General features: G+C 41.8%; 1 protein-coding gene across 1 annotated transcript in view; it reads right to left on the bottom strand.

Moving 5' to 3' along the window:
- Nucleotides 1-20,846, bottom strand: part of GUCY2C (guanylate cyclase 2C) — a gene marked incomplete at both ends in the record, with an annotated part of 728,187 nt that extends 707,341 nt beyond the window's left edge. Inside the window, 2 exons of the mRNA XM_082266300.1 lie at nt 2,222-2,368; nt 20,654-20,846. Of these exons, the coding sequence (XP_082122426.1) occupies nt 2,222-2,368; nt 20,654-20,846 (340 nt within the window). The remainder of the gene's footprint in view (nt 1-2,221; nt 2,369-20,653) is intronic.
- Between the last annotated feature and the right edge of the window lie 293 nt (nt 20,847-21,139).

Raw genomic sequence — 21,139 nt, 5'->3', positions numbered from 1 at the left:
GTAAACATGCCTTGTAATAGAATGCCTTTATTGTGAGATCTGGGGTCAAAAGACCTCACTAAAAAAGAAAAAAAATGGTTAAAAAAAAAATCGGATCTTTATACCGGTTGCTAGGCAACGATGTTTGACGTCGCTCCGGTCCTCCAAGACCATAGAGTCGAGTGAGGGCCATCTTGCCCTCACTCGACCTCCTGTCTAAGAGGATCTGGGACCGGATCGTTTTCCCCGCTGGGTCCGGTAAGCAGGGAAAAGGACCGGGACGTGGCAGAAGGGGGGGCACCTCTTCCGCCGCACCGTAAGGGTGATCCCGGGGCAAATCTGCCACTGGGACCACCCTTACCTGAAAGCCAATCGCCCGCCGTCTTAAAAAATACTGGGGTTATGGCAACTATCTGTTGCCATAACCCCGGTATTTAGCGTCAAAGGACCGACGTAAATCGATGGCGGGCAGTCGGTAAGTGGTTAATACAGGAGGAATCAGAGGGCCCTGCTCGTTAGAGCTTACAATCTAGGAGGGAGGGTCAAGTAATACAAAAGGTAATAACTATAGAGGATTCAAAATCATGCTTAAATGTTTTTAATTGTATTTACTACATTAGTTATTGATTTAATTTAATCATATGTGTGGTAATTTGGGGTTGTTTAGGTTGTTTTCATGTGTGTGTAAGACATTTCTTGTAGGTGTAGCATTTAAATGTACTTGTACCTTCCTTGTAAAATGAAAGGCATTCTATTCTATTCTCTGCTATTTTACAATCTAAAAACAAATGTTTATAAAAGACCTTAATAAGTATTTTTGGCAATAAAATGTAAGGTATAAGTATGCCAAGGGGTAACTGAAAAATGGTGACAAATCGAGAGATACTTGATAAACGCAGGCATTCGTGTATATATACACCTAAAGGTTGGAAAACCCTGCCTTATATTACATTTATCTAACCTGAAAGCTCTAGTCTAGAAGGTTTTCAGTATGAAAGTAAATATTTTGTACCACAACTTTTGGTATATTCTAGAAGCCCGCATCTGAAAGGTAGGAATATACAGTACAAAAGAGAGGAGACCCTTCATATAGGGTTTGTAGAGCAAAGAAAATTACATTGTGCTAGATCCAAATATCTCTCCTCTTCTCTTAAAGAACAATATCATGCCAGCATATAAACTGCAACCAAGCCTTACAGCTTTTTTCCCCCAAACAGTTCTAATAAGGGTGCTTGCTGAGATCCTGCAAACCTCTCGCAAACACATACCTTCCAACTTTTTGAGATGGGAACAAGGACACCTATTAGCAAAAGTATGTAGGCATAGGATACACACCCTGGCATGCCCCCTTCAAAGAGAATTAAAAAAAAAATGATTAGGTGAAGCCAAAACTGCTTTTTTTTTATCATTACTATTCCTTTATATCAGTTTTTGACAAATGCAGCAATTTAGAAATTGAATGAAAGGTTTAGCACTGGGAAACACTTTTTGAAAGATAAATAGTGCATTTTATATACAACTATATAGATCAGACCAAAATGGGGGACAAATGAGGAGGAAAGAGAAACAGAGGGACATTGGGGTTGATTTACTAAAGGCAATTCCACTGTGCACTACAAGTGCAGTGCAAGTGCACTTGGAAGTGCAGTCGCTGTAGATCTGAGGGGAAGATCTGAAATGAGGGGAAGCTCTGCTGAATTCTATCATCCAATCATGTGCAAGCAAAAATGATGTATTTTATTTTCTTGCATGTCCCACTCAGATCTACAGTGACTACACTTCCAAGCGCACTTGTAGTGCATAGTGGATTTGCCTTTAGTATATAAACCCTATTGTTTCAAATCAGGGAGAGTCCCTCAAAATCAGGGACAGTTGGGAGCTATGCAAACGTCCTTATTGGCAGCTTTTATTCCAAGATCACATGCCAGATGGCAATCACCTAACGTCAGTGTTTTTTTTACATTACATTGATTCGTTGTGTGGGAACAACACAATCGGACAGCATTCAGTTTTTGAAATGCCCAAATGATTAAAATTATCAATGTTGACATCAGATAATTTTGTTTTTTAAAAGATCCTGCATTTTGTATTGCACTCTGTAAGGAATCCACAATGTACAAAATACATTCTTTACTGAATTATCAGTCAGCATTTATCTTTTGTTTTGCACTATGACACAAAGAACCTAATATCAGTTATATTAAAAGTATGAGAGACAACAGCATGAATGCATTGGCCATACCTTTTATTCGTAGCTCCCTGTGGAGTTTTGCAAGTCCAAGTTCCACTGCTGTTTTAATAGCTTCTAGATTCCACTCTGTTTTTGAGTCATTTAGCATAATCACATGGAGAGTATAGTTGCCATTTCTGCACATTAATGTTAGCTGAGCTGTTATCCATAAAAGAATGTGCACAAAAAGACATATTGTTGACTTCACCATCTTACATCAGTTGTGTTCACTAAACTGTGAAGATGTCAGTGATGCTCTTTATAGCAGGAACTGCTAACGTCTGGTGATCATCTGCTTCTTCCTTTAACTCCCATTTTAGAGTTTCCTGGTCACCTATTAACAGCTTGAGATAACACAAAGTGTACTTTTTTTAAAGCTGTATATTTGTAAAGAGAAAGGTCAGAGCCAATAAACTTGTCAGAAAGCTGCACATACCAATATAAAGCCTGGTACACACAAGTTTTTTTTCATTTAACCCAGCGAGCTGAATGAAAACAAAAACTGACAGATCGCAGCAATAGCGATGAACACAAACAATGTTGTTACAATGATCTACCCCTCTGTGCTAATGTGCTTTGACAGGGAGACTGGGGGATAACCCCCCCTCCCCCCCCCCCCCCACCTGCCAGAACACACAGGTCAGAGCTTGCAGCCATTGGCTGTAAGCACTGATCAGATGCCCATTGGATGCTGGTTTTCCAGTGTGCCCATTCGACAGAAGCCGGTCGTGAGAATGTCGGCCAGTTTCTACTCTATTGGCTGATTTCAGACTATATTTGGCCCATGTGGACCTGGCATAAGAGCTACTTTTGATCGGTACACTGAGGAAAATGTATTTTGTAAACAGTGGTTAGACCCTTTGCTTACTTACGCCACTCAGGTGGAGTATGTATGTTGTTGTTGCTGCTATGTGCATTTGGTACACTGAACAGGTAAGCAGCTGGAGAACTAATTAAAAATTCATAAATATTATTTTATTTACAGTAGATATGAATAACAATTATACAATTATTTATGTAAAATTAGAATTGTTTGGATTGTTTCTATATTGCATGTACATACTAAGGCCCCTTTCACACGGGCTTTCCGATCCGGTCCGCCTCTCAGTTTTTCAGGCGGACCTGATCGGATGTTCCATGCAGCCCTTATGGAGCAGCGGATGTCAGCGGAGACATCTCCACTGAAACTAGCTGCTATCTGATCCGATCCTGTCAGTAAAATCCAGATGCATGGAAACCCTATTTTCCATCCGTCTGGAGGATCGGATCCAATAAGATCGGATGAAAACGGACAGGCGGTCTGTTCTCATCCAATCTCCCATAGAGGAGAGCGGGGCTCTGACAGCTCTGCCTCTGCGCACAGAGCGGAGACGGAGCTGCCATCCGGCTGCTCAGCGGGGATTGGCGGATATATCCCCGCTGAGCAAAACGGAGCCCGTTGTGTGAAAGGGGCCTTAGAGGTATGTGTAGGCCATCAGTGGCACTGGAAAGAAAATGCAAACAAACAGAAAAGGTTGTTATGAGAAATTCTGCCTCCTTTGGGGTTCATTTACTAAAATTGGAGACTGCAAAATCTGGTGCAGTTGTGCATGGTAGCTTGTTTAATTAAGCTCTGACAAAAAAAACCTGAAAGTTTCCAGTTTTAGTAAACAATCCCATTCTGTTTTCTTGCAGTTATTGCTTGCTCTGTCATACAGTAAAATTTATATATTTTTCTTTACCTTTCATTCTTGGGTAACATTTGGTTGTTAATCTCACAAATAAAAATATTCTCTATATAAAAATAAAAATATTCATCTATTACGCTTTCACACAAATGATACTTATGAAGGTGTTATAAATAGCCTGAGGGAGTGAGGTTAAGTTTTGAGTAGGATAAAATATAATCGAGTACTTTTTTTTTTTCACTAACATTTATTCCAAATTCCAAATTTTCAGGACAAGCTACCTGTTTGTCCTAAAAAAATGGATGCTAGTGCAAATAAAAAAGTATCACAGACAGCACTAAATTGTTTTATAACAAGTGCACTGATATGGCTACAATCACTTCAGATAAAATGTCAGAAACACAGTTTTGCTTTCCTAAAGGAGAAGAACATGTTCACTTTGCAAATACATGTTTCACTTTAAAAAATCACTTTGCAAATAAGGAAAAAACAGGGATTTTGCTTCACTTTATTTACTGAGCTAAGTGAATGCTTACTTTACAAACCAAATTTCTACTTGGCTTAGTTAGTAAGGTAAAGTTGAGCTGTTTTTTTTTTTGCTGTGAATTTTCATAAAGCTTCACCTCTCATTCATTAAGCAAATTGAAAATTCATTTTGAAAAGTGAAAATCCATCCTTCAAATAATGTTTTGAGTTTTTCTAATTATACAAAAATATGAATCATAAACAAATGTTAGTGAAGAAAGTGACATACAGTTATTCCCATAAGCGGGTTAAAAGGAATGGTAGCTGGTGATGTAAATTATATTCTCCAATCCACTACTAGATGAATCGTCCACTCTACCCTATAGCCACTTTTACTTCTTTAACTCATGAATATTTTAATCTAATCTGTTTTAGTGAATACTAAATCGTGTGACAAATTGTATACAATGCATTAAAGCATTAAAATAAAACTCCATATAACAGCACTCCACCCAAAATAAAAAAATAAATCACACTTCACCCACAAATGCTCCCTGTAATATTCTGTTTGTGCACCTCCAGTGCCTCCTGTATGGCTCCACTCCATTACCCCTCTGTAATACTCCTCTTGTCTGCTTACAGCATCTCACTGCACTGCTGCATTCTCAACTGCCTCCAGCACCCCAGTTTTCTGTTTTCCTCATTCACTTATAGTGAGTCAATACTACACTACTTGTCTGCCTTCAGCAATCCTCTGTACTGCTCCCCTTGTCCGCCACCAAGATCCTCATCTACTGTTCGACTTTCATTTTTTTTTTCAGGTCTTCACTATATAGTGCCTCAAAACCTTATCCAGAGCCCCCCACTCCAAAAGAACTACAACAGGCCTGCATAAATTCCATCTTGTGAGACCTGATTGGGCAATTACATCAAGAAACATTTAAATTAACAGACATTTTTACAATATAAGCAGTAAAAAAAATTGTGATTTGACCTTTAACTAAAGAAAAAGCTAAAGCTGAAGTGTGCAGCCTGTGAACCAGAACTCACAGATCCAAATGCAATGTGTTTTAGTTGCCTCAAATCATTTTTTTTTCAATCAATAATTTTTATTAAATTTCAAATACAGATGAAAAACAGAAAATCACATTAACAGAATGTGAAATAAGAAAAGAAAATAACCACAACAAGGTAGAACATTATACAAAAGTAGATGGTACAGTGTTTAAACATTAGTATAAACTTCGTACAAGTGCAGAGGCATCATGCATGTAAATGTCAACACAGTTTATTCTGATGCAGGGAGGAGATGAGAGGCATTGAACCACCCTGACTCAGAACCACTAGGGGAACAATGTCACCAAGCCACGGGTCGTCTTCACCTCCCATCATCCTCAGGACCAAAACAAGTAGAACTAAACTAAGTAAAGGGTTACATTATAAGCTTCTAGTATAAGGGGTCAAATAGGGCCATTCCGACCAAGCTTTTTGAAATTTGTGATGGGTTAAAGCATTGAAGGATAAGGCTTTTTCCAGTTTATAATTTTCATTAACCAGGGTGATTGCCTCAGAGAGATTTGGGGTGTTGGTGGTTTTCCAATTTCGTAGTATTAAAGTCCTAGCAGCCGAAAGGAGATGTACAATCATTTGTCTATATGTTAGTGGGTATAGTTCAATGTTTAGATTCAATAATGCTAACTCCTGATTGGGAGGCATTAAGATTCCAGTGATGGATGACATACATTGGAAAATTGCTTTCCAAAAGCTTGTGAGGGAGGGGCACTCCCAGAGGACGTGTTGTAGGGTACCTACTTTACCACATTCTCTCCAGCATAGTGGTGAGAGGGAGGGAATTATTTTGGATAACCTATAGGGAGTGAAATACCACCTATTTACAATCTTTGTCATCATTTCCCAATGATTTGTGCAATGTGATAGTTTGTGGGTAGAATTGATCGCTATTTGCCATTGTTTTAGGGTGAAAGAGTGGTTAAGCGTTTTCTCCCATTTCAGCATGTGTTGCGATTTGGTTTTGAGGGAATCAGATGTAAGGCAGGAGAGATATACCTTTAGTTAGGGGTGGTACTGTGGAGATGAAATTCCATGTTTGGGAATTAGTTAGTAGTTCTGATAGTGGATGTTTGGCTAGAGTGAAAATTATCTTGGAAATGGTGAGTGACAGGTCATGAGGGAGGGAGAATTCCTGTATAATTTCTTCTTTGTCTTTAAGCCTACAATTACTGTATAGTTGTTTAATGAGTGATAGACCGTAATCCTCTAATTTAGTGACATTAAGCTTTTTAAATTTAGATTCTACTATCTTGATAGGAATATCACAAGCGTGGAAAAGGTTTACTGTAGGAGTTAGTTTGGAAATAGCTCTCCAAGCTTGCAGAGAAGCTTTGACTGTTATGGGAATGTCGGGCCAGTTCCAGGGTACCCATAAATTACACTGAAGCATGAGTGTTAGGCTTTCAGTCGGCACTAAATCTTTCTCAATTAATGCCCATAGTGGGGTTTCACTACTGGTGCACCAATGTTTTATTTGGTCTAGCCTTGAGGCCCACCAATAGGCTTGTAAGTTTGGTAGTCCAGCTCCTCCCATCGATTTGTGTGCAGTGAGTATATTGAAGGCTATGCGGGCTTTTTTCCCTGACCAAATAAATTTCCTAATAATACTCTTAAGGGCATTCAACTGTGTTTTGGGTATGGGGACGGGTAGTGCTCTAAATAAGTATAAGATTTGAGGAAGGATGGTCCTTTTTATTACCGCCATTCTCGCTCCCCATGTTAGGTCAATTTTTGAGAAGTTTTTAAGGTCTTCTCCTCCAATATTGCCAAAAAAGATGTCCTATGGTGTTGTGGAGAGAGCCCGAGGGTATTTCAAGTGGCTGCCAACGCTGGATTAGGGGGATTGAGCCAGATGCGGCCTACGGGAGCCCGTGGATCCTGTGGCGGCGGATCGCGGTTAGGCCGCGGGTCCCGGCGTTCAGTAATCCGACCTGCCTGCCCTGCCTCTGGTCCACAGGTCCGCTGGTGGAGCTGTAGGAGACCCGGTGGGGGTGACTCCGGCCAGGATGTGGAAGATTCATACCGGGTCCCCGATGTGCAGATCGCGGCCTCCCGCAGGAAAGACCGCGGCTTCAGCCGGCAGGTAGGCCTTGAAGTGTCCGAGGTAGGCGGCGGGTCTCACGGGCTTCAATATTTGGATTGTTAAGTCCGGATGAGTGTGTGGAGCTACCCCAGTGTTTGTATAGCCCAAACCGAAGCCTCAGTCCGCAGGATGGATGCTGATTTTGAATCCTGTCACGGAGCTCTCTTTTCCTGCGTCCTCTACACTCGGCTGCTGGACACGCCCCCCCCCCCCCTGCCTCAAATCATTTTTGAAAGTGTTTTCGTCATATCTTAGAACGATGAAAAAGAGCTACTGAAGGCCCAACCTACAGAGATCCCAACATAGCATTAATGCTTCTGTGATCTCACATAGTCCTGCCTCTGTTTCCTGTCAGACCCCATAATCACTAAAGCAGGCCATACACAGAGAAAATTTCATTCCTGTGACCACGGGGTGCAGGAAAGAAATTAGCTTAATTCCCTTATCAACACAGACAGTGTTCATGAGGAAATTCCTCCTGCTGGGCTATTGTCTTTTCCTAGCACAGGGGCGGGGAAGCTGCACCTGCCGGGAAAACACAGTGATTATTGCTAGGGGCTATAGCAGTCGCTAGCGATAATCACAGGTAAACCCGGCATGCTGGTTGTACCCAAGTTGATTGATATATAACATTTTATATGCATATATACTGGGTGAATATATGTATATATATATATATATATATATATACACACACATACACATATACATATACACACTGTTCAAAAAAATTAAAAGAACACGTTGAAAACAAATCATATCTCAATGGGGAGAAATACCATGCTGGGCATCTATACTTATATGGACTGGGTAATGTGTTTGGAATGAAAGGATGCCACATTGTTTGATGGAAATGAAAATTATCATCCTACAGAGGGCTGAATTCAAAGACACCCTGAAAATAAAAGTGAAAAAATTATGCCGCAGGCTAGTCCATTTTGCTGAAAATGAATTGCAACAACTCAAAATGGTACTCAGTAGTTTGTATGTCCGGCCGTGCTTGTATGCATGCCTGACAACATCACCAGGGCATCACTGAGCTCCTGAACAGACTGAGATGCAACCTGGCCACGTCGGATGGCACAAAACATATTGTCACAGAGGTGTTCTATTGGATTTAGGTCAGGTGAGTGTGAGGGCCATTCAATGATATCAATTACTTCATCCTCCAGAAACTGGCTGAATACTCTCACCACATGAGGCCGGGTATTGTAATGCACCAGGTGGAACCCAGGACCCACTGCCCCAACATAGGGTCTGACAGTCAGGGTGCCATTGTCAAGCTTGTAGAGGTCTGTGTGTCTCTCCATGGATATACCTCCTCAGACCATCACTGACCCACCACCAAAACGGTCATGCTGAACGATATGTTTTAGGCAGCATAAAATTTTCCTCCACTTCTCCAGGCCCTTTTGACATCTGCTACGTGTGCTCAGGGTGGACCTGCTCTCATCTGTAAAAAGCACAGGGCGCCATTGGCAGACCTGTCAATTCTGGTGTTTAATGGCAAATGCCAATAGAGCTCTACGATGCAGCACAGTGACCACATGACCCACTAGAGGACATCAGGCCCTCAAGCCACCCTCATTAAGTCTGTTTCTGATTGTTTGGTCAGAGACATTGACACCAGTGGCCTGCTGGAGGTCATTTTGTAGGGCTCTGGCAGTGCTCATCCTGTTCCACAAAGGAGCAGGTACCGGTCCTGCTGATGGGTTAAGGACCTTCTCAGCCCTGTCCAGCTCTCTTAGAGTAACTGCCTGTCTCCTGGAATTTCCTCCCTACTCTTGAGACTGTGCTTGGAGACACAGCAAGCCTTCTGGCGATGGCACTTACTGATGTGCCATCCTGGAGGAGTTGGACTGCCTGTGCAACCTCTATAGGGTCCAGGTATGGCCTCATGATACCAATAGTGACACTGAACCTAGCAAAATGCAAAACTAGTCAGAAAGGATGAGTAGGGAAAAAAATGTCAGTGGCCTCCACCTGTAAAACCATTCCTGTTTTGGAGGTTGTCTCATTGTTACCCATCTAGTGTACCTTTTGGTAATTTCATTAACACCCAAGTAGCTAAAACTGATTAACAACCCCCTCTGCTACTTAACTGACCAGATCAATTACCCAGGAGTCTAATTGACTTGATGCTATACTCTGATTCAAGCGTGTCCCCTTAATTTTGTTGAGCAGTGTGTGTATATATATATATATATATATATATATATATATATATATATATACACACACATAGTATATCACAAAACTGAGTACACCCCTCACATTTTAATAAATATTTTATTATATCTTTTCATGTGACAACACTGAAGAAATGACACTTTGCTACAATGTAAAGTAGTGAGTGTACAACTTGTATAACAGTGTAAATTTGCTGTCCCCTCAAAATAACTCAACACACAGCCATTAATGTGAAAATGTCCAAATTGGGCCCAATTAGCCATTTTCATTCCCTGGTGTTATGTGACTCCTTAATGTTACAAGGTCTCAGGTGTATATATGGAGCAGGTATACGCAAATGACTGATAAAATACGCAATGACCTGATATGATGTAATCGATAGCACTATATATAGATAGAGATGTGATGATTTTAAATTTGTATGGAATTCTTACTAGCAACAGTGCTGTATCTTGGCCTAGGCTGACAAGGCCCAGGCCTAGGGGGGCACTTTGCAGGGGGGCAGCAAAAAAAAACGCCTCCTCCTGGCTTCCGCACGAAAAGGGTCCCTGCTGACTTGCGCTGCACTTTTAGTTTAGTGCCAGTATTTTGGGGCGAATTGGGCCAGAGGGCAGGGTCCAGGAGACAAATCAGTCTGGCATCCCCATAAAGCAGTCACACTGTTACCTGCCGGTATGATAGGCTGCACTAATGGGCACTGATACGCTACACTGGTGGCCACTGATGGGGCTGTACTGATGGCCACTGTGTAATGTTCTGGTACCTCTGGTACCCTTTATTCCACTTTCCAAGTCAGTGTATGCGTCCCACCATTCTCTTCTGGTAGGTGCGCATACACCTTTAAGACCGATGCTGTCATCACTGAGCGCCGCAGAGCGGCTATTTCAACCGCCGGCGTTCTCACTCACATGTTCGTTCAACCTGCCTTGAAGCTCACATGCTCACAAGCGTACCTCGCTGTCGGAACCTCGCTACTGATCCCTGTATCCCGCTACCGGATCACTCGCTCATACCGAACCTCTCTACTACTGCTTGCTATTAGTGATAAGTACCCCGCAGGGGAATCCTCCATAAACCTTCCTACTAAGCTTACACTATCTAGCTCTGCATATTAAGGACTGTTACTATCATCTGCACTGTTGTTTAGATTGCTAGCTCTTGAGCCTACTAACATCTATCCTTGCACTGGGTTAGTCTCTCCTGTATGTCATCTGCTATCCTACCACCTACTACCATACATGATTGCTAACCTATCTGCATCCTATCTGTTACCATCTATACTCTCATGAACATTTCTCTCAAGTGCTGTTCACCTATTGTCACTGTTCATACCTGTCTCTTTAGCTCATCACCACTATACTGCTATATACATCTATCACTCCAGGAACATCTTATTGAGTGTGTATATTTGTATGCTGAATCAGACAGACCACAGTGATGAGTCTTGGGAGTTGGAATTGGTATTTTAAACGTATCTCAACATGACTACTGAGTGGAGTTTTTCTGCAGCTGCAAATCCATCTTGTTTCAGATGAGGCCACACTGATATGCTGCACTGATGAGGCTGCACTGATGGGCAGTAATGAGGTGGCACTGATGGACACTGATGAGGCTGAACTTATGGGAACTGATAGGGCCATGCTGATGGGCACAGATAGACTGTGGTTGTGGTTTGTGTTGTACAGATGACAGGGTCATAAACAGGAAGGGGTGTGGTCCTTACAGGAAGGGGAGGGTCGTATTTAAATTAGGGGGTGGGCAAACTTAGTCAGGCCTAGGGCAGCACAGAACCTAAATACACCACTGACTAGCAGATCCCATTCCTGCGCCCAGCAAGAGTAACTGCGAGGGGTTGCGGTGTTCAGGCACCACCAACACCCAAGGCCCAATTTTTCTGCACCTCTATGACAAGTAAATGCGATTTCAAATTTGTATGGAATTCCTACCAGCAGGTCCCATTCCGGCGCCCAGCAAGAGTAACTGTGAGGGGTTGGTTACGGTGTTCAGACACCACCAACACCAAAGGCCCAATTTTTTGCACCTGTATGACAAGTACATGCAATTTCAAAATTTGTATAGAATTTTTAGCAGCAGGGCCTGTTTTTGCACCCAGCAAGAGTAACTGTGAGAGGTTGCGGTGTTCAGGTACCACCAACAACCAAGGTCCAATTTTTCTGCACCTGTATGACAAGTACATGCCATTTCAAATTTGTATGGAATTTTTAGTAGCAGGGCCCGTTCCTGCACCCAGGAAGAGTAACTGTGAGGGGTTGCGGTGTTCAGGCACCACCAACAACCAAGGCCCAATTTTTCTGCACCTGTATGACAAGTATATGCGATTTGAAATTTGTATGTATATTTGTATATGACATTTTTTTCCTTTAGAAATGTCAATATTGCTGCAGCAGGCTACATACATCGTAGAGATGCGCTACTTTACAGGCACATTAGGGAGACCCCCCAGGCACGATATTTAAAGGAATTTTTCATTTTTATAGTTTCACTTTAACCACTTGCCTACCAGGCACTTTCACCCCCTTCCTGCCCAGGCCAATTTTCAGCTTTCAGCACTCTCACGCTTTGAATGACAATTGCGCGGTCATGCTACACTATACCCATATGAAATTTTTATCATTCTTTTCACACAAATAGAGCTTTCTTTTGGTGGTATTTAATGACCTCTGGGTTTTTTATTTCTTACAAAAAAAAAAAAGAAAATAGACAGAAAATTTGGGAAAAAATAAAGTTTTTCTTATTTTCTGCGAGTAAATTTTGAAAATAAATACATTTTTCTCCTTCACTGATGTGCGCTGATGAGGCAGCACTGATGGGCATTGATAGGCTGCACTGATGGGCACTGACGAGGTGGCACTTATGGGCACTGATGAGGTGGCACTGATGAGGAGGTACTAATATGCCGCACTGATGAGCACTGATAGGTGGCACTGATAGGCGGCACTGATGAGCACTGAGAGGTGGCACCGCTGGGCACTGAGAGGTGGCACTGATGGGCACTGAGAGGTGGCACTGATGGGCGGCACTGATGGTCACTGAGAGGCGGCACTGATGGGCACTGAGAGGCGGCGGTGCCCACACTCAGTGCCCATAGTGCTGCTAGTCAGTGCCCATCAGTGCCTAGATGAGCAGGCACTGATGGGCACTGACTGGCAGCACTATGGGCACTGACTGGCAGCACTGATGGCGGGCACTGTGGGCACTGATGGTGGGCACTTATTGTATTTTATTTACCTCTTTTGTAATCAGGGCACTGGTGATCAGTGCCCTGATTACATTTTTCTGTGTCCCCTAACCGCTGATCTGCTCTGCTCTTCCTCACACGCAGTCTCTGTGTGAGGAAGGAGAGCTCGCGATGAGAGATGATCTCATATGTTTACATATGAGATCATCTCTCATTGCATGGTCCGATCACGTGGTAAATGGCCGCTGTGATTGGCCATTTACCACGATCTGTGATTTGCTGTGTCCAAGGGACACGGCCGACACAGATTTTCCCCGATGCAAACTCGCGGGAGCGCGCGGGGAGCATGTCACTGGGAGGCCGTTTAAAGACGGCCTCCCGGAAATTAGAGCCCACGCTGTAGCCGTCTTTCGGCTATAGCACGGGCGGCAAGAAGTTAAGCCTCATTAAAATCAGTAATTCACTGCTCCTTTAAAAACTATAATTTTTTTAAATCTTTTTTTTTCATCGCTACGTGTTCCCCAGGTCAATACCCGGACCCCCATACACTTTTTTGGGGCAATAACTTGCATTTAAGCCTTTAAAATGAGGCCATTTGATTTTTGAGGTTCGAGTACCATAGACTTCAATGGGGTTTGTTTGTTCAAATGAACTTTTCCTCTGTTCGCGGTGTTCTGGTGCGAACCGGGGGGTTGTTCGGCTCATTACTATTTAACACACCTGCTCCTCATTGCTCACCTTGTAACATAACGAGTCACATGACACCAATGGGGGGAAAATGGCTAATTGGGCCCAATTTAGACATTTTCATGTAGGAGTGTACTCACTTTTGTTGCCAGCGGTTTAGACATTAAGGGCTGTGTGTTGAGTTATTTTGAGGGGACAGCAAATTTACGCTGTTATAAAAGCTGTACACTCACTACTTTTTTTAATTTAATAATTTTTATTAATTTTTCAATCAAAATATAACAAAAAACAAAATATACATTTTCCATGGAACAGTTACCCTTTATACAGAAATGATCATGAAAAAGGAGACAAACAAATAAGAGAAAAAAAAATTATTCCATAAGTGTTTGCCTACATTATTTCTTTTTTTTACTAAATTTTCTATTTATTTAACATTTTTTTCATACAGAACACAACCAAAGAAAAAAAAGGAGAACAAAGAAGAAAAAAAAGACATATACATAAATACTCATCGCACTTGAACATACACTTTCATATCTTATTTATACTATAGTAAGAACCAAGTAGGAACATATATTCATAAATTCAATAAATTTTTCTCTCTTGGGTATAAATAGAGGTATCTGGTATGTAGTTTAACCGCTTGCCGCCCGCCCGCCGTCATATGACGGCGGAGCGGAGCGACCATTATCCTGGGCCGCCGTCATATGACGGCGGCACTTTAAGCAGGGCAGGCGCGCGATCGCGTGCGCGCCGCCCTGCACTGCCGGTGTCGGGGTGTCCCCGGGACACCCCCCGTCACCGGCAGGGGGGAAACAGCCAATGGGCGTGGCTGTTTCCCACGTGATCGGCTGTGTTCCAATGACACAGCCGATCACAATGAAGGCGCCCACCAGATGACCGCGCATGCGCGATCGGGAGCGCGCAGCGCGGTCATGTCGGTGGCACTGTGTTCCGTAGGAACACAGCTGTCACCGGCGGTAGTAAACAGTCACTGACAGTGACTGTTTACTATGTGATCGGCTGTGAATCCATTCACAGCCGATCACAAAATGTAAACAAAGAGCAGTAACTCAGTGTTACTAGCTCTTCTCCCCTCATACAGTTTCCAGTATGAGGGGAGAAGAGCTAGAAATAGTGAGTTACTGATCTGTACACATGTCAAAAGTAAAAATCACACTAATAAAGGTCCCCACACAGTCCTCAGCCCCCCCCCAATGTCACCTGTCACCCAACAGTCACCTCATCAGTGCCCAGAAATTGACACCCATAACGTTCACATGTGAGCGCAGCGATCGCAGGCAGAATCACTGCGATTCTGCCCGCGATCCGGAAATCATTGCAAATCGCGGGACGCCTGTGCGTTGCCCCTGATTTGCAATAGCACCCCAAACGCTGTGCGATGTTGCCGCCATTTCCGCCTGCCGAATCGCGGTAACATCGCGCAAACATCGCATGACGCCCAAAAAAGGTACAAGAGCTTCTTTGGAGCGTAATGCGTTGTTTGCGCGATGTTACTGCGATTCGGCAGGCAGAAATCGCAGCAACATCGCACAGCATTTGGGGTGCTATTGCAAATCACGGGCAACGCACAGGCGCCCCGCAATTTGCAATGATTTCTGGATCACGGGCAGAATCGCAGTGATTCCGCCCATGATCGCTACGCTCACATGTGAACGTAGCCCGAAAGTTCACCGGTCACCAGAGACTGCCATCAGTACCGCCGTGCACCATCGCCCGTCACCTGTCACCCATCAGTGACCATCGCCCGTCACCTGTCACCCATCAGTGACCATCGCCCGTCACCTGTCACCCCATCAATCACCGTCACCTGTCACCCCATCAGTCATCGTCACTTGACACCCCATCAGTGATCGTCACTTGTCACCCCATCAATCATCGTCATATGTCACCCCATCAGTGACTGTCACCTGTCACCCCATCAATCATCGTCACCTGTCACCCCATCAATCATCGTTACCTGTCACCTCATCAATCATCATCACCTGTCACCTCATCAATCATCGTCACCTGTCACCCCATCAGTCATCGTCACCTGTCACCCCATCAGTCATCGTCACCTGTCACCCCATAAGTCATCGTCACCTGTCACCCCATCAGTCATCGTCACCTGTCACCCCGTCAGTCATCGTCACCTGTTTGCCATATACATGCAATCACTTACTGACCGCCTAACGACTATATGCGTCGGCCATTAAAAGCTAAATACTGGGGTTATGGCAGCAGATAGCCCCCATAACCCCGGTATTTTTTGAAACGGCGGGCGGTCGGCTTTCAGATAAGGGTGGTCCCAGTGGCAGATTCGCCGCGGAATTACCCTTACGGTGCAGGGGAAGAGGTGCCCCCCCCCCCTCCTGCCGCGTCCCAGACGTTTTCCCAGCTTACCGGACCCGCCGGCAGCGGGGAAAACTATCCGGTCCCGGATCTTTAGAGACAGGAAGTCGAGTGAGGGCAAGATGGCCCTCACTCAACTCTATGGTCTTGGAGGACCGGAGCTACGTCAAAAGACGTTGCCTAGCAACAGGTTTAAAGGGCCGCTTTTTTTTTTTGCTTTTTTTTTTTTCCTCTTTCAACAATTTTTTTTTTTTTTTTCTTTTTTAGTGTAGTTGTGAGGTGTGAGGTCTTTTTGACCCCAGATCTCACAATAAAGAGGACCTGTCATGCCTATTTCTATTACAAGGGATGTTTACATTCCTTGTAATAGGAATAAAAATGATCAAAACATTTTTTTTTTTTAAACTGTGTAAAAATAAAAAAATAATAAATAAAATAAATAGGAAAAAAAAAAAAAAAAAAATTAAAGCGCCCTGTCCCCGTTAGCTCGCGCGCAGAAGCAAACGCATACGCAAGTCCCGCCCACATATGTAAACGGTGTTCAAACCATACATGTGAGGTATCGCCGCGATCGTTAGAGCGAGTGCAATAATTTGAGCCCTAGACCTCCTCTGTAACTCTAAGCTAGTAACCTGCAGAAATTTTTAAAATGTTGCCTATGGGGATTTTTAAGTACCAATGTTTGGCGCCATTCTGTGAGCATGCGCAATTTTGAAGCATGACATGTTGGGTATCTAATTACTCAGCGTAACATTATCTTTCACATTATGGAAAAAATTGGGCTAAATTTACTGTTTTCTTATTTTTTAGTTCAAAAAAGTGAATTTTTTTCAAAAAAATCGCATTTGGAAGACTGCTGCGCAAATATGGTGTGATAAAAAATATTGCAACGATCTCCATTTTATTCTCTAGGGTCTCTGCTAAAAAAAAATATATAATGTTTGGGGGTTCCAAATAGTTTTCTAGCAAAAAAAATGATTTTAGCTTGTAAACACCAAGTGTCAAAAATAGGCCCAGTCTTAAAGTGGATAAATGGACAACTTTGTGTAAAGCGCTACTTGGATGTGAGGCCTATGTATGTGGCCAGGCTGTGAAAAAGTGTTACACATGTGGTATCGCCATACTCAGGAGGAATAGCAGAATGTATTTTGGGGTGCAAGTTTTGCTATGTACATGCGATGTGTTAGAAATATTGCATAAATGGACAGCTTTGGGTAAAAAAAAATGTGTTTTCATTTTCTTTCCACATTTTCCAAAAACTTGTGGAAAAAAATGACATATTCAAAAGACTCATTATGCCTCAAAAATTATACGTTGGGCTGTTTGCTTTCCAAAATGGGGTCATTTTATGGGGGTTTCCATTGTCCTGGTGCTCCAGGGCCTTCAAAAGTGCGATAGGTTGTCAGGAAATGATATGTGTAATTTGTGCTCCTAGAATGCCGGACGCTGCTACTCGGATGTTAGGCCTCTGTATGTGGCCAGGCTGTGATAAAGTCTCACACATGTGGTATCGCCATACTCAGGAGGAGTAGTAGAATGTGTTTTGGGGTGTAGTTGCAAGTATACATGTGCTGTGTGAGAGAAATAACCTGTTAATACGGCAATTTGTAAAAAAATAAAAAATAAAAAAAAAAATCTTCATTTTGCAAAGCATTGTGGGAAAAAATTACAACTTCAAAAAACTCACCATGCCCCTTATTAAATACCTTGGAATGTCTACTTTCCAAAAAGGGGTCATTTGGGGGGTATTTGTACTTTCCTGACCTTTTAGTGTCTCAAGAAATGAGATAGGCCTTCAGTACATCAGGTGTGATCAAGTGTGATCAATTTTCAATGAATAGCACCATAACTTGTGGACTCTATAACTTTCACAAAGACCAAATAATATACACTTATTTGGTTTTTTTTTACCAAAGATAAGTAGCAGTATAAATTTTGGCCAAAATTTGTGAAGAAAAATGACTAATTTGCAAAATTTTATGACAGAAACAAAGAAAAATGCGTTTTTTCACGATATTTTCAGTCTTTTTTTATTTATAGCACAAAAAATAAAAAACCCAGTATTGATCAAATACCATCAAAAGAAAGCTCTATTTGTGTGAAAAAAAGGACACAATTTTTGTATGGGTAAAGTGTTGCATGACTGAGTAATTCTCAGTCAAAGTGTGAGAGCGCTGAAAGCTGAAAATCGGTCTGGGCAGGAAGGGGGTGAAAGTGCACTGTAGGCAAGTGGTTAAACGAAAAAAGAAAAAAAAAGAAAACCCCAAACCTCCAGAGTTCCCCAGAGCTCTAATCTATTCATTGGTCCTGCTGATTATTGTACGATTAGAGAAAAAAAAAAAAAGAGAAAGTTGGATTAGAAAGAGAAATAATAATGTGAGAAGGGTGGTGGAAACGGACGTTATTAATTTATAAATTGCGAAGGTCTCGTAAATATGTACCTTCTTCTATCTTCTACTGTAGCTCCTTATCTTTATTCTTATCTTCTCGACATGAAAAATAAGTTCCATCTATCCCATATTGAATGATATTTTCCCATTTAATATAAGATTTTCAAATTTATTTACCTCTTCCACTTTATTTATCCACATGTTGATATCTGGGGATATCTCGTTTTTCCATTTTAAGGGAATACACCTTTTCGCTGCGTTAAGTAAGGGATTAATTAATTTTTATATTGATTTCTTGGGATGTCGGATTTGTGGAGAAGGAATAGGGCTGGTTCCTTTGTCACTGGGTGATCTGTTAAAGATTGTATTATTTCATGGATCTGTTTCCAGAATTTTTCCAATCTGGAACACGACCAGAATATATGTAGCATTGTCCCCCTTCCTTCTCCACATCTCCAACACTCATCCGTATTTGTTGATGACATTTTATTCAATTTTACCGGGGTTTGGTACCATCTTGATAATATTTTGTAGTTTCCTCCTGTATTTTTGTACTGGTGGATGTCGAGGAGGTCAGCTGGAATATTTGCCTTCTCTCTGTTTCTGAAAAAGTACTATTGAGTTCCCTCTCCCAATCAGTCATATATGTCAAATATTGATTTTCCCTCTGGTTATTCAACATCGCGTATATTTTCGATATGGAATGTGTTATTGTCCCTTTTTGTACACACATCTCCTCAAATTTTGTATGTAGTAAAGTTATTTGATTAGGCCTTGGTAGGGTCCCGAGGAAGTGCACCAGCTGGATCGCTCTCCAGCGATCCAGTCTGTACTCCCCCAGGGGATCCACCAACTCCCTTTCTTTTATCCAGCCCTCTTGTGTTAAAAAATGGTCCACTTGGAAAATGCCCCTTTCGATTAAATCTTTGAATTTTTTCGTCCTTGTAACCTGGCGTGAAATTGGGGTTACCCAATACCGGTGTTAATGCTGAGTTTCTATTAATCAATTTATATTGTTGGAATGTTTTTGCACAGATTTTAATTGTGTGTCCTATGAGTGGGTGTAATTTCATAATATTTGGCAAACTCTGACTACAAAAGGAGCTCTTCTCAAAGGAATTTCAAATTGCGCTTGTTCCATGTTTGGCCATAGCTTTATTTCCCTGTGTCTACACCAGTCCATAAATCTACCTAAATATATTGTTTGGTAATACCTCCTCATATCCGGGACAGACAGCCCTCCTTCTTCTTTTCGTAAAGTCATAACTCTCTTGCTCAATCTTGGATGCTTGGCTGCCCATATAAATTCCTTCCATATAGTGTCCATTTGTTTAAAGAATTTCTGTGGTATATATATCGGTAAAGTTTGGAGGAGATATAAGCATTTTGGTAGGATAGACATTTTTATGATATTACACCTGGCTAACCATGAAAACGTTCCCTTTCCCCATTTCTGAAGCAGGGTTCGAATAGATTTCAGCAACATAAGAAAGTTTGCATCATACAACTGGGAGAACTCCGGCGTAATTTGCAACCCTAGATATTTTATTGCTCTATTTGTCCATTTCAGACTAAAATTTAGTTTTAATTTTGCAGCAATTTTTGTTCTATCCCTACTCCCATCGCTACTGATTTATTTACATTTATTTTAAGATTGGATAGTTCTCCATATTCCTCAAACTCTCTCAAAAGATTAGGGAGTGAAATAATCGGATTGGTGAGAGTGAACAGCATGTCGTCTGCGAAGGCAGATATCTTATGTTGGTGTTGACCGATTCTAATTCCTGTAATGTCTGAATTTAGTCTTATTTTACAAAGGAAGGGTTCCAACGTCAAAATGAATAGCAGGGGTGAAAGTTCCATTATGCCTAGTTCCATTATGAATCCATATGTCTTCCGACAAGGTGCTGTTCACTCTCACCTTCGCTAATGGGTTTGAGTAAATCTGTGAAATCCAATTCAATACTGTTTCGTCCATGCCCACATATCTCAATACTGCCATCATGAACTTCCAGCTCACTCTATCAAAAGCTTTTTCAGCGTCTGTACTTAAAAATACACTTTTTAACTGTTTTTGCTGCGCTACATATAATAAGTTTAGTACTTTTATCGTGTTGTCACGTGCCTCTCTCAGCGGTGTAAATCCTACTTGATCTAAATTTACTAGTTTTACTATATATTTTTGGATTCTAGTAGCTATAATTTTTGTAAATATTTTCAAATCTGTATTTAATAAAGATATGGGTCTGTAGCTGGCGCATGATGTTGGATCTTTATCTTCCTTAAGTAATATCGTTATATGGGCATGGAGTGTTTCTCTCAGCATTTTCTTACCCTTGCCCCATGCATTAAACATTTCCACCATAAATTTCTTTAATTGTGGAAAAAATGTTTTGTAGTATTGGATAGTATATCCATCTGGGCCTGGTGCTTTCTCCACTTTAAGATTAGAAATTGCTGCTTCCAATTCTTCTTCTGTAATCTCGGAGCCCAGGTCCTCTCTTTCATATTCCTCTAATTGAGGCATCAAAGAAGTCGCCAAGTATTCCTCTATTTGAGATGGTTTCGGGCTTCGAGGTTACAGATTGTATAGTGATGAGTAATATGTTTTAAATTCCTCAGCTATTTGTTTTGTTAAAACTGCCATCTGACCATTTCTCTTTCTTATTTGTGGGATGTATGTATTTAGCGTTTGTTCTCTCAAAGCGTTTGCCAGTAATCTCCCACATTTATCCCCCATTTCATAAACTTTTTTCTGACTAATCTGTAATGCTGATCTTGCTTTATAAAATAGTATCTCATTGATTTCTCCTCTGACTT

Source organism: Pelophylax lessonae, assembly GCF_965119305.1.
Source record: "Pelophylax lessonae genome assembly, chromosome: 8".
Taxonomy (NCBI): Eukaryota; Metazoa; Chordata; class Amphibia; order Anura; family Ranidae; genus Pelophylax; species Pelophylax lessonae.
Note: the sequence above shows the minus strand (reverse complement) of the source record. Positions and strands in the feature narration are given on the sequence as shown.